The 15,378-nt window shown below is 46.7% G+C and overlaps 1 protein-coding gene across 4 annotated transcripts in view; it reads left to right on the top strand.

Annotated features, from left to right (window-relative positions):
- Positions 1-15,378, top strand: part of FLVCR2 (FLVCR heme transporter 2) — a 59,049-nt gene that overhangs the window by 40,409 nt on the left and 3,262 nt on the right. For 3 of the 4 annotated variants that reach the window (XR_006740984.1, XM_045578503.1, XM_036430796.2), the window contains 6 exons: positions 6,659-6,726; positions 7,967-8,070; positions 12,022-12,132; positions 13,214-13,319; positions 13,443-13,554; positions 14,079-14,134. Coding sequence is in view for 3 of the 4 variants with exons in the window: in XM_045578503.1 (XP_045434459.1) it covers positions 6,659-6,726; positions 7,967-8,070; positions 12,022-12,132; positions 13,214-13,319; positions 13,443-13,554; positions 14,079-14,134 (557 nt within the window). In the remaining variant the exon portion in view is untranslated. The remainder of the gene's footprint in view (positions 1-6,658; positions 6,727-7,966; positions 8,071-12,021; positions 12,133-13,213; positions 13,320-13,442; positions 13,555-14,078; positions 14,135-15,378) is intronic. The other variant, XM_036430804.2, reaches the window with a different exon arrangement.

Raw genomic sequence — 15,378 nt, 5'->3', positions numbered from 1 at the left:
TGCAGAAAGGGGTTTGTGCTTGATGTTGTCAAACTATCACAAGAAGAAGAAACTGCCTCCTTCTCTAGTAAAATAGACCCCCGCCCCAAACCTCCAGAGTTTGGCAATACAGAAAGATGGGGCTGGAACCAGATCCTCTGAGGGTCCTACAGAGTTTGGGTAGGACTTGTAATGTGTGTCAGCGGCGGGAGTGGGGTGAAGAAAAAACCTTTCTTCAGCTACCCTCTCTTTGTGCTTCTAGGTCTTGCTTTCCCAGGGCTTCCTCTAATCTTTTTTCATCCCTAGTGATGGTTTAATAATTGCCCTGTGAAAAATGCTACTCCTCTAAAGAATGTCCTTGAAGGGAATACTTTCCCCTGCTCTCCCCAGCCTTGCCTCCAGGGCTTCTGGAAACTCTTCCATGATGAGCACCTTAACCCAGAGCCTCACCGAGTGTCCCATGGAAACCTTTCCTTGGGTCTCTCATGGGCTTTACATGGGCCCAGGGCTGTGGTCGACAAACTGCGGCTCGCGAGCCACATGTGGCTCTTTGGCCCCTGGAGTGTGGCTCTTCCACAAAATACCACAGCCTGGGCGAATCTATTTTGAAGAAGTGGCGTTAGAAGAAATTTACGTTTAAAAAATTTGTCTCTCAAAAGAAATTTCAATCATGGTCCTGTTGATATTTGGCTCTGTTGACTAATGAGTTTGCTGACCACTAGCCTAAAGAGACATTTTCTCATAGGAGTATGGCCCTCACCCAGCAGGCTTAACTTGCTGGAGCTATACATGCCCAAGTATAGCACCTGTATTCCTCTAAGAGGTACTCACGCACAGGGCAGAGCACATGTTTCATTCTTGCCCTTCTTGTGGAATGCTGGGCCCCTTGGTTTGGGCGGTGGAGTGGACTGGTACTGTTTAACTCTGTCTGGAGAGGGTCATCTAAACTAGAGACCGATTCAGAAACCATGCATAATATGCTCCTAATTTCCAATTCCTGTAGAAACAGTTGGAAAGAATGGCAGCCTCCTAGGGTGAGCCCCATTCCCTGTGCCCCCGAATCCCCACCACCACCGCTCTTGGCCGCCTTTGAGTGGGGGATCGCTATTGAAAAACCAGACTAGTCTAGCTGAGCCAGTGGGTCTCAAACTTGAGCACTATCAGAAGTACCTGGAGAGCTTGTTGACACACAGATTACAGAACTCCAGAGTCTGCAGCAGCATATCTGTGGAGGTGTCAGGAATGTGCATTTCTAACAAGCTACCAGCTGCTGATTATCTGGAACTGATTTCTCTAAACCACTGAGTCCCCATGAAAGTACTCGGCTTTAGTAGTGTAGCTCAACCAGCTCTTGTGTTTCAGGTGGGATTTTTTTACTCCCAGTCCTCTTGTTCACCGGATTGTCCTGGCAGGGTCCAGGATCTCTAGGCTCTTGACTCACACAGGAATGAATTCAAGAACAAGTCCAAGTGAGAGTGAAAGGATTTTTATTTTTTTATTTTTATTTTTTAGGTAGAAAAAGAGGCTAGGACTTGGGTTTCTGAAAGCAGGTTCAGGGGATGAGCCTGGGACAGCTGCTGCCATCTGCTGCTCCCCCAATCACGGTGAAAGAGATGAAAGTACACATTGAGTGGATGTGGGCAAACTTGCCAGTGCATTGCTCACTGGGTCAGTCAGTTTTTCAGAGTTTATGTTTCTAAGGGTCAGGTTGTTTCTGACACTTCATGGTGCCAAATTATGACTCCACCTTTTGGTGGGAGAGGGCAAGGGGTAGTGTTCCTAATGTGGCCTGTTCCGAAAGTGCCCTGATGTTTGTCCTTCTCAGTTCCCCTTCTACCTGTGGTGTCATTATAATCTATAATAATAAAAGCATAATATGCTAATTAGACCGAATGGAGTGGGGTTGCCAGGGAAGCCCGGTCCTGGGTGCCAGAGGGAAGCCAGTGCTGGTGGGAGGGCGGGGGGCGGGGAGAGGAAGGCCTACTCTTGCAAGAATTCGTGCATCTGGTCTCTAGTGATTATATAATGAGCTCTGAGGTGTTTCTCTGGTCAGTTTTTCCTCCATCTTGGATTGATTTGGTTTTAGCCAGGCCTTGTTGTTGACTTCTGTGACCACTACAGGAGTTTTTTTTGCCATAGCTGTCTTCCCTTTGGTTATTCCGGGAGCTTGGGGCTCTGATGAGAGTACCTAGTGGCTTTTTGACCTGTGATGTCTATTCCTATTTATTCATTTCACTTGTCGAGAGCTTTTCCTAACTTCTTTCTGTCCTGCCTCACTCCTGGATAATTTCCCTCTGTTTCCTCTGGATTTTGCTCTCCTTCTTCATTCCAGGTGAGCCCATGCTCAGAGTAGCCATCGTGCCTTAAGCTGAGCCTGACTTGGAGCATTTTCTTGCCCCTTGCAGAGTGAGGCTCAGACCATAAGTTGAAAGGGGCCGAGAGGTGTGAGGAGCAGGACAAGGGGCTGCTTTCATTCTTCTCCCTGCCCACATTCCACCCACCACCCTTTTAAGGCCCCCTGGACTCAGGAATGGAATTTCCAAGTAGCTGGGTGTGTGGTATAAAGATTAGGTGGGTATGTTTGTTGCTTAAGAAGTCCTCGAGAGCCTCAAAGTTGTGAATAAATATGGGTTCTATGGAAAGTAATCTCACAGTGTGATCTGAACAGCTTTTCTTATTTTTAATCCTTACCCTCGAACATGTTTTTTTTAAAATTGATTTTATTTATTGATTTCAGAGATGAAGGGAGAGGAGAGAGATAGAAACATCAGTGATGGGAAAGAATCATTGATTGGCTGCCTACTGCATGCCCCCTACTGGGGATCAAGCCCACAACCCAGGCATGTGTCCTTGACCAGAATCGAACCTGGAATTCTTCAGTCTGCAGGCTGATGTTCTATCCACTGAGCCAAACCAGCTAGGGCTTTTTATTGATTTTAGAGAAAGAGGAAGGAAAAGGCAGACACACACACACACACACACACACACAGAGAGAGAGAGAGAGAGAGAGAGAGAGAGAGAGAGAGAGAGAGAGAGAGAGAGAAGACATTGATGTGAGAGAGAAACATTGATTGACCACCTCCCAACCAGGGATCTAACCCACAACCTGAGTATGTGCTCTGACCAGGAATCAAACCTACCACCATTTGGTGTATAAAATGACACTTCAACAAACTGAACCACACCAGCCAGGGCTCTCATAAGGTGATCTGATCACAGATTGCTAACTGGGTAGGTCAGGATGGGTATCATGCCCTGGCATATAACTTTAAAAAGAAAATAATCCTATATAATAAAAGGCTAATATGCAAATCGACCGAATGGCAGAAGGACCAGTCGTTATGACGTGCACTGACCACCAAGGGTCAGATGCTCAATGTAGGAGCTGTCCCCTGGTGGTCAGTGTGCTCCCACTGAGGGAACACCACTCAGCCAGAAGCTGGGCTCATGGCTAGCAAGTGCAGCAGCAGGAGGGGGAGCCTCTCCTGACACTCCATGGCAGCTCTAAGGATGTCTGACTGCTGGTTTATGGGGAGCGGGCCTACACCATCAGCCAGACATCCTCCGAGGGCTCCCAGACTGCAAGAGGGCACAGGCCAGGCTGAGGGACCGCCTCCCTCCCCCTGAGCGCATGAATTTTGTTCACCAGGCCTCTAGTTTTATATTTCAATATATTTGATTTCAGAGAGGAAGGGAGAGGGAGAATGATAGAAATATCAATGATGGAAATCATTGATTGGCACCTTCCTGCATGCCCCCAACTGGGGATCGAGCCCACAATCTGGGCATGTGCTCTGATCAGGAATCAAACCGTGACCTCCTGGTTCATAGGCTGACACTCAACCTCTGAGCAACACTGGCCAGGTGGCATGCAACTTCTTTAGTAAAGGGCTTATTGTTGCCTTCAGCAAGCCCTGCCCATGTTTCTGTACATTTAAGTTAACATTCCTTTGAAACGCCTCCTTTCAGACTGCTCCTTCTAATATCTGACCAAACTCTCAGAACCCTCTTTCTAAAGTGTGACCATCCTCAGGAGAGCACATAATCTTAACTACCCTGTAATCCAGCCCCTGCCTTGCTTTCTCCCACCTTCATGCAATTTTCCTTATGTTCCCTCCTAATCTCACATGTATAAAAGAAACTGCAAACTATAATTTTCTTAAGCATTTTTCTCAGTCTGTTGAGATCTTGCTTCCAGGCATGTTCTCTGTTTGACTCAAATAAATTTTTATAAGTTTTCTTGATAAGTTTGGACATTCTTATGTTGATAAGTCCTCATGACCATGGTCTGGCAGTTGTAGTGATGTTCGGTGACACTCCTTGGTTTGTCTACTCACTGTGGCCCTGTGCCCCTCAGGATATGGTATTGAAACCACCATTTTTGGCCCTAGCCAGTGTTGCCAAATGGATAGAGCATCAGCCTGTGGACTGAAAGGTCCCAGGTTCGATTCCAGTCAAGGGCATCTGCCTGGTTTGCGGGCTCATGTGGGGGGCATGCAGTAGGCAGCCAATCAATGAGCCTCTCTCATCATTGATATTTCTGTCTCTCTCTCCCTCTCCCTTCCTCTCTGAAATCAAGGGAAAAAAGAAGAAACAAACAAAAACCTCCCACCTTTATTGTGTCCCTGAAGCAGGCTGCTGGGAGAGGCAGAAATTCAAGGAAATTTTCGATAACCTGACTGGGATTAAGAAATGGTTAAGAATCAAGTTTTGTTTTTTAATTTATTGATTTTAGAGAGAGAGGAAGGGAGGGTGGGAGGAGAGAGAGAGAGAGAGAGAGAGAGAGAGAGAGAGAGAGAGAAACATTGATTTGTTGTTCTACTTATTTATGCATTCATTGGTTGATTCTTGTATGTGCCCTGACCAGGGATCAACCCACAACGTTGGTGTATTGAGATGATGTTCTAACCAACTGAGCTACCTGGCTAGGGCAAAAATCAGTTTTATGAGTGTGTAAATGAGTGATTAAGAATGAGGATTCTAGCCCTGACTTGGTGTGTCTCAGTTGGTTGAGCGTTGTCCCATGCACCAAAAGGTCACTGGCTCGAATCCTGGTGTGGGCTCAATCCCCAGGGTATCATTGATGATTTTCTCTCTCTTTCACCCTCTCCCTTCCTCTCTCAAACCAATAAAAAACAAACAAACAAACAAACAATAACAAAAAAAAAAACACATACAAAAAAATGAGGACACTAGAGCCACATTGTCTGGGTTAAAATTCAGCTCTGCCACTTTCTACCTGTGTGATTGTGGGAATAGCACACAAAACTTCCATTCTCATTTTGCATGAGAATTGGATCTTCATTTCACTTTGTATATCCTTTCTCTGGGAACCTGAAAAATGGAGTGAGTCAGGTGCACATATGCAACCTTGCTTATGATAAAAATGACCTCTGTGGTAAAAATGACTACCGTTGGACTGGGAGACCTTCTCCCATCTGATAAGAAGCCATTCCTTGTATTTTGCTGAGTATTGTGACTCACTGTCCTGTCCTTTATGGGGACCCTGGAAACTGTGCGTATGGCATTGTTGCAAGCAGTAGTGGCTCCTGTCAGGTATAAACCAGAGTGCTTGCCATAGCCACCTTTTCCTGCCCCTGAGCTATCACCTTAAGGGCTAAGGAGAATGGTTTCTCAGTGGCTGGATGGCCTGGGGTTCTGTGTACTGGTCCCATTGAAAAGAAGCCCTAAGGTTGCTCGGTCAAAGAGCTGTGTCCCTGTCCCTTCTAGGTGGATCTAATGTCAAGTATCAGTGGAAGTCTTATGAGTCTCGATGTTTACTTAAAACGAAAACGATTTTCAACCCTGTGCATTTTTCTATTCTATAAATTGGGAATGATAACACTAGCTGCTTTCTAGGGTTGTTGTGAGGATTGTAAGGTGCATAGAACAGTGTCTAGTACACAAGTATGTGCTGCTGTCATTATCACCACCACCACCACCACCACCACCACCATCATCATCATCATCATCATGAATGTTATTAGGGAGGCCAGGAGGCCCTTTCTTCTTTGGGTCAATTCTAGTCTCATCTTAGTTACTATAACTCACTATATGGCTTTGGGCAAATGACTCCATTCTCTAAGGACACAGCTTCTTACAGTCTATTCTAGGTTTTCCACTTATTTGTTGAACAAGTTAATGAATTAGAAGAGGCAACTAAATGTTTTTTTGGGTCCTTTCTGGTTTCAAATATAAGGTTTTGTGTGGCACTGATTCTGAGAAGAAAGCTGAAGGGGCAACAGGAAAGAGGTGAGAAAGCACCTGCAGTGGGAGTGGTGTCAGGGGTCAGAGGTCTGGAGAGGGGACAGGTCATCAGGAAGAGATGGAAGGTGTCCAGTAGTCCCACTTACCTCATAAATCTAGCCAAGGGCTTAGGAAAGGACTGTGGATGATTCTGACGTGGGAGAAATGCTTTCCAGAACCTGTGTTTCTAGGGCAGGCTTACCAGGGGCCAGAGAGCCAGGTTGAAATGGCTACAGTTGGTTGTTTTGGAGTATTTCTTGGAGGAAAACTGCAGAGTAGCCTCACACTCGCTGGATTTTTCTTCTCCAAGGACACCATTCACAGTGGCAATGAAAATGAGGATTTCCGACCTCCTGACCTGCTGGGGGGAGGAGCTAGCAGTGGCCCCTCCAAAGCCAGCCCTAATGCTGTGTGTTTCTCCCTCCCTCCTTAGGTCTGAATACTGGGGCTTTTTATGCCTTGTCCACTCTGCTGAATCGCATGGTGATCTTGAACTATCCGGTAAGGGAGTCCCCTAAGCGTGTGAGGCCCGGAGAGAATGAGGTTACTGAGTCTGTCTCAGCAGGAGCTGGGGTAGTGGTTAACGCTTGGATCCCCCACTTCTAGGCAGCAGGGTATGGTGGTATGCTCATGGGATTTGGAGGATTTCAACCCTAACTCTGGTGGCATTAAACTGTGTGACAAGCTAGTTAATATTTCTGAGCTCTCATTCTCTTTTCTGCAAAAGAAGCATAATTACTGAAAGATCATTTTTAGGATTAGAAAGTAAGTAATATTGTGTGTGTGTCTATGTGTATATTTATATAATATATGTTATATAGACATATGCATAACATGCCACATGACAACAAAGTAAACATATACATATTTGGAGTCACAGCTGAAATATTTAATTTGTAAAATATGGGCAAAGTTTAATTTTGCACTCTTAGTCACTCAACTGAAAATATTGTTTAAATGCTTCCAGAACCAGTGAGGACTAGCTGCTGGGAATGGAATACTGATTATCCTGGAGTCAGGAATCCCAGGTTTAACCCTTTTGTGAAAGGACCAGGGTCACATTGTTATGGAGGTGGTTGCTGTGGCTAAGTGCTCCGGTTTTGGAGTGTCACAGGTCTGAGTTCAAATCCTAGCTCTGCATTTAATAAATGCCTCATGGCTTGGACTGATAGATTCATCTCACTGTGCCCCAGTTTATTCACCTGAAAAATGGGGAGTACTGATTCCTAACCTTATGGTGGGGGAATTAGGAGAATTAAATGGGATAATGATGTAAAATCCTTGGCATGGTGCCTGGCTCATAAAAGTAAGGGCTCAAAAACATATAGCTATTATTTTTCCATTCCTCTTGGCAGAAAGAGCTCAAAGACGCCTAAGTAGGGATATATGTATATATATATTTTAGTTTACCTACCTGTGAAATGGGAATAATGATAAACAAGAGAAAAGAGTTGCTGTAAGGATTACATTTTAAGAAATAATCTTCCTCAAAGTGGTTCTAAGGACAGGATTTGGTTCACCCCAGCATCCAGTAGCAGGCACCCGCATCTGGGGTCACATTTTATTGGGAGTATTTTCTCCCCGTTGGCAGCCTCTTACAGGGCTGCCCTGATACCTTCTGAGAACTGGCTCTCATGGAGCTGAGTTCCCTGCCTTTGCCCCTTCACCTCGTGGTGACTGTGCTCTGTCTGGGCCTTGTCCTGTCGCTGGCTGACCTTTGGGTTGTGGTTTTCTTTCCCAGGGGGAAGAAGTGAATGCTGGAAGAATAGGCCTCACCATCATCATCGCAGGAATGTTTGGGGCCATGATCTCTGGTATCTGGCTGGATAGATCCAAAACCTACAAGTAAGTGACTCTTCCTCTCAGACCTCAAATTGGGGGGCTCACATTTAAAATGACATGTTCATTCAGCAACGCAGTCCCAAAAGTTTCTGAGAGATTAGAGTTAGAGAGATTAGAGGTAAAGGACATGAGGCCGAGCACAGCACCACTCACCCCGGTATGGCTATGCAAGGGACAGGTGGGGGAGAAGTGAAAATGAATGCAGAAAAATGTCAGCAGTTGGAAAATTTGTGGAAACCCCGAAGAGTGGGAATGAGGGGGTGATTCCATTGGCCTGTCCTCGTGGCTCCCTTGGACCCCATGGCCTTAACAATGGTGCCCTGTGCTTACTTTGGTTTGCAGTGCATTATCTTGCAATTGCTTATACTGTACCTCGTTGGTAACTATTGTGATGTGTTTTGGGTCTGGTGCCCAGAGCATTTCTAAGAGCCCAGAGTGGTCTTCTGAAGATTTTGGTGTACGACAGTCAGCCTTGGTTCATCGTTCCTTACAGCAAAAGGTTTTAGGTTCGATTTCCAGTCAAGGCACATACTGGTTGAAGCATGTATGCAATGGATGTTTCTCTCTTTCTCTAAAAATCAGTGAACACATCCTCAGATGAGGATAAAAGAATAAAGATTTTAGTGTATGTCAAACTAATTCAGGATGCTATTAAAAATACATACTTGTGGACTCCACTGCCATGGATACCAATTCAGTAGGGGAATCTGCATTTGCCTCAATCTGCATTTGTGTCAAATTCCCTCAAATTCAATAAATAGGCTCAGAAAAAAAGACTGAATAAAACAGGCACAGCATCCTTCTCTTCTTACTGCATCTTTTAAAAAATAATATATTTCTATTGATTTCAGAAAGGAAGGGAGAGGGAGAGAGAGATACAAACATCTATGATGAGAGAGAATCATTGATCGGCTGCCTCCTGCATGCCCCCTATTGGAGATCGAGCCCTCAACCCTTGACCGGAATCAAACTTGGGATCCTTCAGTTCACAGGCCGGTGCTCTATCCACTGAGCCAAACTGGCCAGGGCTACTGCATCTTCCCAGTGCTCTGCATACATTGGGTGCTCCATTAATGCTGGCCAGCAGGGCAGCTGCCAGGGTTGCCTTGTGCTGGGTCAGGGCGGCATTCTGGGCTGCTTTGACAAGGCCTCCAAAGTTCCCAGTGTCTGCAGGCGACAAGACAGTGGCAGACCTGTTCTCTGCCCCACAAACCAACTTCTGTCAGACCAGGTCTCACTGTGGCTATCCTAGTCAAAGGCCAATTGAGGCCATCCCCAATGATGTGGCTGCCTGGCTGAACATGACGAAGGCCTTGGCTTGGCTTAATTAACTGCTGCTGGAGCTTGGCTTCCCACTCTTCTCTGTCATCTGTCAATTGCTTGCTTCAGACACACATGAGAGTAGTGCTTGCTCAGTGGCAGGAGGAGGAGTTGGAATTCCGCTAAGACTGGAATGTGGGCAGCAGATGATTCAGATGAAAATACAGTGAAAGGCTGGAGAGGACACTTCAGAACCTAGATGCCACCCATTCCTTTGCTTCATTCGATGCCTGGGTCCTGCCGGCAGCGCGAGCCATTCCCTGAACTACACCCCAGGGAGAAAGGATGAGTGAAAACTGTGATCCAGTCCTTTTGGTGCCGGTCTATTTCTCCTCGAGGCCCTCAGATTAGTCCTGTCCGGTTTGGAGGCTGGAAATGCGGTGGTCAGGTCCGTTTATCTCAGGCTGGGATTACAGATAGTTTTTCTAGACAGATCAGTAGTTTGAGACGAAGCTGTGGTTGAACAAATCTGGTGAAAGATGAGCTGGTGGGGTCAGCGAGAGAGAATGGGGTTCATGAAGTAGCTTCCTGTGGGGTGGGTTGGACCAGATGAGGGGAGCAGGGCGGAGGAAGGACAAAGCTCCTCTATGCGCAGCAGCTTTGAAGTGCTGGGTGGGAGGGGCATCCTCCAGAGGCTCTGGCCTAGAGCTTTTCCAAAGCTGCAACCACGTTGAGTATTCGTATCCTCTGTGCAATAGAGGAAAGAGCGCAGAGTTCCAATCCCAGCTTCGGGTTCAAGTCCCAACTCTGCATTTGTTCAACAGGTTACTTTATTTATTTTTTTTAAATAAATCTTTATAGTTCAGATTATTCCTCTTTCCCCCCCACCCCCATAGCTCCCCTCCACCTGATTCCCCACCTCAACCCACGCCCTTACCCCCCACCACTGTCTTCATCCATAGGTGTAAGATTTTTGTCCAATCAACAGGTTACTTTAGACTAGTAACCGAACTAGCTTGAGCCTCCATCTTCTCCTCCTCCTCCTCCTCCTCCTCCTCCTCCTCCTCCTCCTCCTCTTCCTCCTCCTTCTTCTTCTTCTAATATAATTTATTGATTTTTTACAGAGAGGAAGGGAGAGAGATAGAGAGCTAGAAACATTGATGAGAGAGATACATTGACCAGCTGCCTCCTGCACACCCCCTATTAGAGATGTGCCCGCAACCAAGGTACATGCCCTTGACCGGAATCGAATCTGGGACCCTTGAGTCCGCAGGCCGACGCTCTATCCACTGAGCAAAACCAGTTTTGGCAAGCCTCCATTTTCTTATTTGTGAAAGTAGGGATAGTCATACATGTCTTTAGGGGCTTTGATAATGTTTGAGTGAAATAATAAATGAACGTAAAATGCTTTACAGAATTCCCTGCACCCAAGAGCTACAGGCATTAGTTTGACATTACCACATAGCATGCGTCCTCAGATGCCCCCACCAGGTGTCTGGCTTCAGGGGAGATGTGTAAAGGCTTTTAAACTTGCATCGTCTGAGACCTAACGTTCAGGGCAGAAGGGAAGAGGTGTATGCAGAGCTGGTCCCCTGCAGTGAGTAGGGCAAGGAGAGGAAAATAGATCTGAGCAGGAGTCAGGCCCCAGCAGAGTCCAGAGTGGGTGCCACGGAGACATGTGGGGAGGTGCACAAGCTGGGTGAGCCTGAAACAGACCAGCTCGTTGCTGATGGCCCTTCTGAGGGGACCGACAAGGGGAAATGTGACGGAGTGGGTGGAGGTTTCTCACTTTGGAGTCACATACTTCGTTCAGGGCTGGAGAATGTTCCCTGTTAGTACCTGCTGTCTGGAGTAAACCAGATTCAGCAGGAAAACCCATGCAAGTGGCAGCAGGAAGACTGTAGAGATGACAGGGAAACTACACTGAGTGGCCAGATTATGATGATCTCTGAACTCACAATAATCTGGCCACTCAGTGTATATCCTATATAATAAAAGGCTAATATGCAAATTGTCCCCTCAACCAGGAGTTTGACCAGCAGGCAGGCTGGCCAACCACCCATGTTCTCCTCCCCCTGGCCAGGCTGGTTGGACCACACCCATGCATGAATTTATACACTGGGCCTCTAATATATACTACACACATACACACACACACACACACACACACACACACACACGGAGTGACCAGATTATTATGTGTTCAGAGATCATTATAATCTGGCCACTTAGTGTAAAAGTTAGGTCACTTCTCAGCATTGTTGCGGGATCCTGGGTGAAGTAGACATGCAGAATTGAGTGGTTTCTGGGGTGGCATGCTGGTGTTCCTCCTGTTTGTTTGCTTTTGGTGGGGGACGAGGAGAGGAAAGGGCTGTACCCTTCTTGCTGTGGGCAGGAACTGAGAAGTCAAAGTGCACTTTGGTGGTGTTGAGAGGGGTCTGCAGGAGGAGAACACACATGCAGCAAGATGCTTCATACACTCCCGGTATTACCCTTTGTAGCAGTGACCACATACAATTAAATAATTATCTGTGTGATTATGTTCAGTCTCCTATAAGAGCACATGTTTCAGCAGACAGCAGAGGGCTGAACACAGAGCAAGTGCCTGATAAAGACTTGTAGAATGACCGAATGAACAGATGATCCTATTAAAGTCCGAGGTGTATGAGTCAACCTTTTGGTCTCTGCTTGTAGGGAGACAACCCTGGTGGTGTATATCATGACGCTGGTGGGCATGGTGGTGTACACTTTGACCCTGAGCCTCCAGCATCTATGGATAGTGTTCATCACCGCTGGCACAATGGGGTAAGTTTCACCTCTAACATGTTTAACCAGAAAGCACCATCCCATGGCTCCTAGAGCTGCTGACATCCTAGGATGTAATACGGATCCCTTTGCTGCCTTCTCACTGACCTGTGTGGAGATGTGGAAATGGTGCTCAGAGAACTTATTTGTTTTTGCTTGTTTGTTTGTTTGTTTGTTTTGCACTTCAAAAGGCTGCCTGGGGCTTCCAGACCCATCTGTGCTGTTGGGATACACTGTATTTCTTTACAGACTTGGGAGGTTAGGAAATGTGTAGAGTCTTTTTTAGCTCTGCCTCAGACAATGTGGGTCCTGGAAAGTCTGGATCCTGGTCTCAGTTCCGCTGCAGACTCTCTATTCGTCCACAGGCATGTCACGTAGCCACTCTGAGCCCCTGTCTCCTCATGTGTAAATGAAGATAAGTGGCCTGACTTGTAGAGTTGTTGGAGGATTGAGAGAGATAACAGATGTGAAAGCAGCAAAAAGTGTGGTGCAGGCACGTGTAAGGCATTAAAATTGCAAATTTATAAACCTGTTGTATGAGAAAGCATGCCTTCTGCACAGGACTCTCTGCTCAGCTTTACCTCTCCATTATTTACTGTGGGCAGTACGTGTGTGTGTGTGTGTGTGTGTGTGTGTGTGTGTGTGTGTGTGTGAAAGTCAGCTGGTGACTGGTGACTCTGTGGCGAAATAAAAAGGACTTTGAGCTCCTTCCAGGTCCCACAGAGTCATGGAGATGCTGTTCTATATCCAGGGACTTCCCATAGCATAGAGTCTGTGTATCCATGACACAGAGTCTCTCAGCTGAGGGCTGAGCTCCCCAGGCATCCCACCCTCTGTAAATGCTGACCCTGTCTGCCACTGTGGCTGGATGTAGAAGAAGAGCTTTTGAGTACAAAGCCTACCTATGAGCCTCTTCCTGGCCTGCAGGATCCCTCTTTCCTTAGTATGGCCCTCTAGCAGGTGGCCTGATCATTCAAGGGCCCAGCATGTCTTGATGGGTAGAAACCAGGAGGAAGTGGGCTCTCTGTCCTTCTTGTTCTGCAAGTTCTCTATCACCTTGTTTCTGTGGTCTGGCCCTCAGGTTCTTTATGACTGGCTACCTCCCCCTGGGATTTGAGTTTGCCGTGGAGCTGACATACCCAGAATCGGAAGGCATATCGTCTGGCCTCCTTAACGTGTCTGCCCAGGTAGGTCTTATTTGGTGGTGGCCCCATAGCAGTGACTCTTTGTTTCTTGTATTATGGCAGCTCAGCTCTACCGTGGGTTAGTTGGCTGGGCCCTTGGTCCCAGTCTTCGTTGTATTTTTCCAGGTATTCGGGATCATCTTCACCATCTCCCAGGGCCAGATAATCGAAAATTATGGCACCATGCTTGGGAACATCTTTCTGTGTGTGTTCCTTGCCCTTGGAGCAGGCCTCACTGGTGAGTTGGGGCCTTGGAACAAGATAAGGCTCTGGGTGCTCATGCGCTGAGGCAGTTTGAGATCCAGTGTCTTGACTGACTGACTGTACAGATGAGGAGTATACATTACCTAGACAGGCTGGAGGGAAGGGCTAGTCAGGAAATCTGCTAGGGAGGTAAAAATATGTTTTGGTGGAATGAGCATGGGCTTTGGAGATAAAAGACCCTTGTTTGAATCCCAGGCTGTGATATTAACCTCCATAGCTGTTTGACCTTAGGCAAGTGGACCAATATCTGGGAGCTTCCATTTGCTGATTTGTAAAATGGGGATTTACAAGTACAAGGCCATTGTCACTGGCTCCAGGCTTTAACAAGGTGGGTGACAGTGTGCCCCTAGCTCCCTGGAATATTTGATGTACAATAGCTCTGGGATGTCCGTGGGCCTTAGGACAATTAGGGCTCCCACTCTGGGATGGACTTGAACATTAGTCTGCTTGATAACTCTGTGTCTCTGTTGCTCTTCCTTCTCAATCCCATGACCTCAGCATTCATCAAGGCAGATCTACGGAGGCAGAAGGCGAATATGGAATTTCCCGAGAATGTATGTACTTGAAGCTGGCTGGGCTGAAATCTGGGTTGCAGGCTGAGGAAGTGGCAGCATGGGTAGGGGTCAGGAGAGCAGCCTGGTTGGGGGCGGGAGAGCTGACAGATTTCAAGGTGCCTGTGAGACTAGTGCAACTCTCATGAACATAGCATCCAGTTTCCTCAGTGGCTGCTTCAGCACGCCCTTTCTGCTGCTCTTTCCCAGGCTTCTCTCCAGCTTCCTTCTCTTTCCCTGGTCTCTCTGCTCTGGTCCTCAGAGTGTGTCACTGTTATCACAGTCTGCTGAGCAGTACCCACCCGTGGACCCTGAGCCCGGGGGTCAGTAGCTGTAGAGGAATGGCAGGAGCCTGTCATGGCAGTGGCGGCCCCAGGGCAGGGGGCTGTCCCGGTATGTGACAACCGCTTAGGCAGTGCCATGGGGATCTAAGGACTGGAGCCAGTGGGTAGCCAATCAGGCCCTAGAAGGATAAGTCTGGAAGCAGGAGCCGATGATGGTGTAAGGAGAGAGAACCAGGATGTGATCTGTAGTAGGAAAGTGTTTCTCCTCTGTTCCCATCAGCTGGGAATAATTTTAACCAAAATGTTAGGTATCAAATCTGAGCCAGGATGAAAGGAATTTCAAATCTGAGCAGTAAAGACAGGATATTTTTAAACAAAAGAACAAAACAAAACGAAAAAATCCAGAAGTTATTACAGAGGTAATACGTACTCTTTATAGAATAATGAAAAAAAAAATACAAAAGTGTACAAAATTTAAAAATCATCCTGTAATACCACCATCCAGAGGTAAGATGCTGTAGTTTTTGCATTGACTTATACATGTCCATATTCCCATATAATATATATGTATATATATCCATATGTATATGTCTGTGTGTATACACACACACACACACACACACACACACACAAACTTCCATTTTCTCTTGTTGAATATTTAGGCTGTTACAATATTTCCCTATTCTTGCAACCAGATCCTGTGCATGCGGATCAGGTTTGTCACACAGGGTTGGAGTTGTTGGCTTAGTCTTTCTTTTTGGAGTATTGAAAGTAGCACTGAGTTATAAGAGACAAATCTTGCAATGGTTCTCAACACTCTGTGTCCCTGGATAAGCCACTCTGCATCCCTGGGCCTCACTTGCATTTGGGCAGCTGGCGCTATAGGAGGTCAGAGTAATGCTGGGCTTGACACCCAAGAAAGCCAGGGCTGTCAAGCATCCCTTCTCTGACGCCTGCCGTGGT

This window comes from Pipistrellus kuhlii, unplaced genomic scaffold (genome assembly GCF_014108245.1).
Source record: "Pipistrellus kuhlii isolate mPipKuh1 unplaced genomic scaffold, mPipKuh1.p scaffold_m20_p_1, whole genome shotgun sequence".
In the NCBI taxonomy this organism is placed as follows: Eukaryota; Metazoa; Chordata; class Mammalia; order Chiroptera; family Vespertilionidae; genus Pipistrellus; species Pipistrellus kuhlii.
Note: the sequence above shows the minus strand (reverse complement) of the source record. Positions and strands in the feature narration are given on the sequence as shown.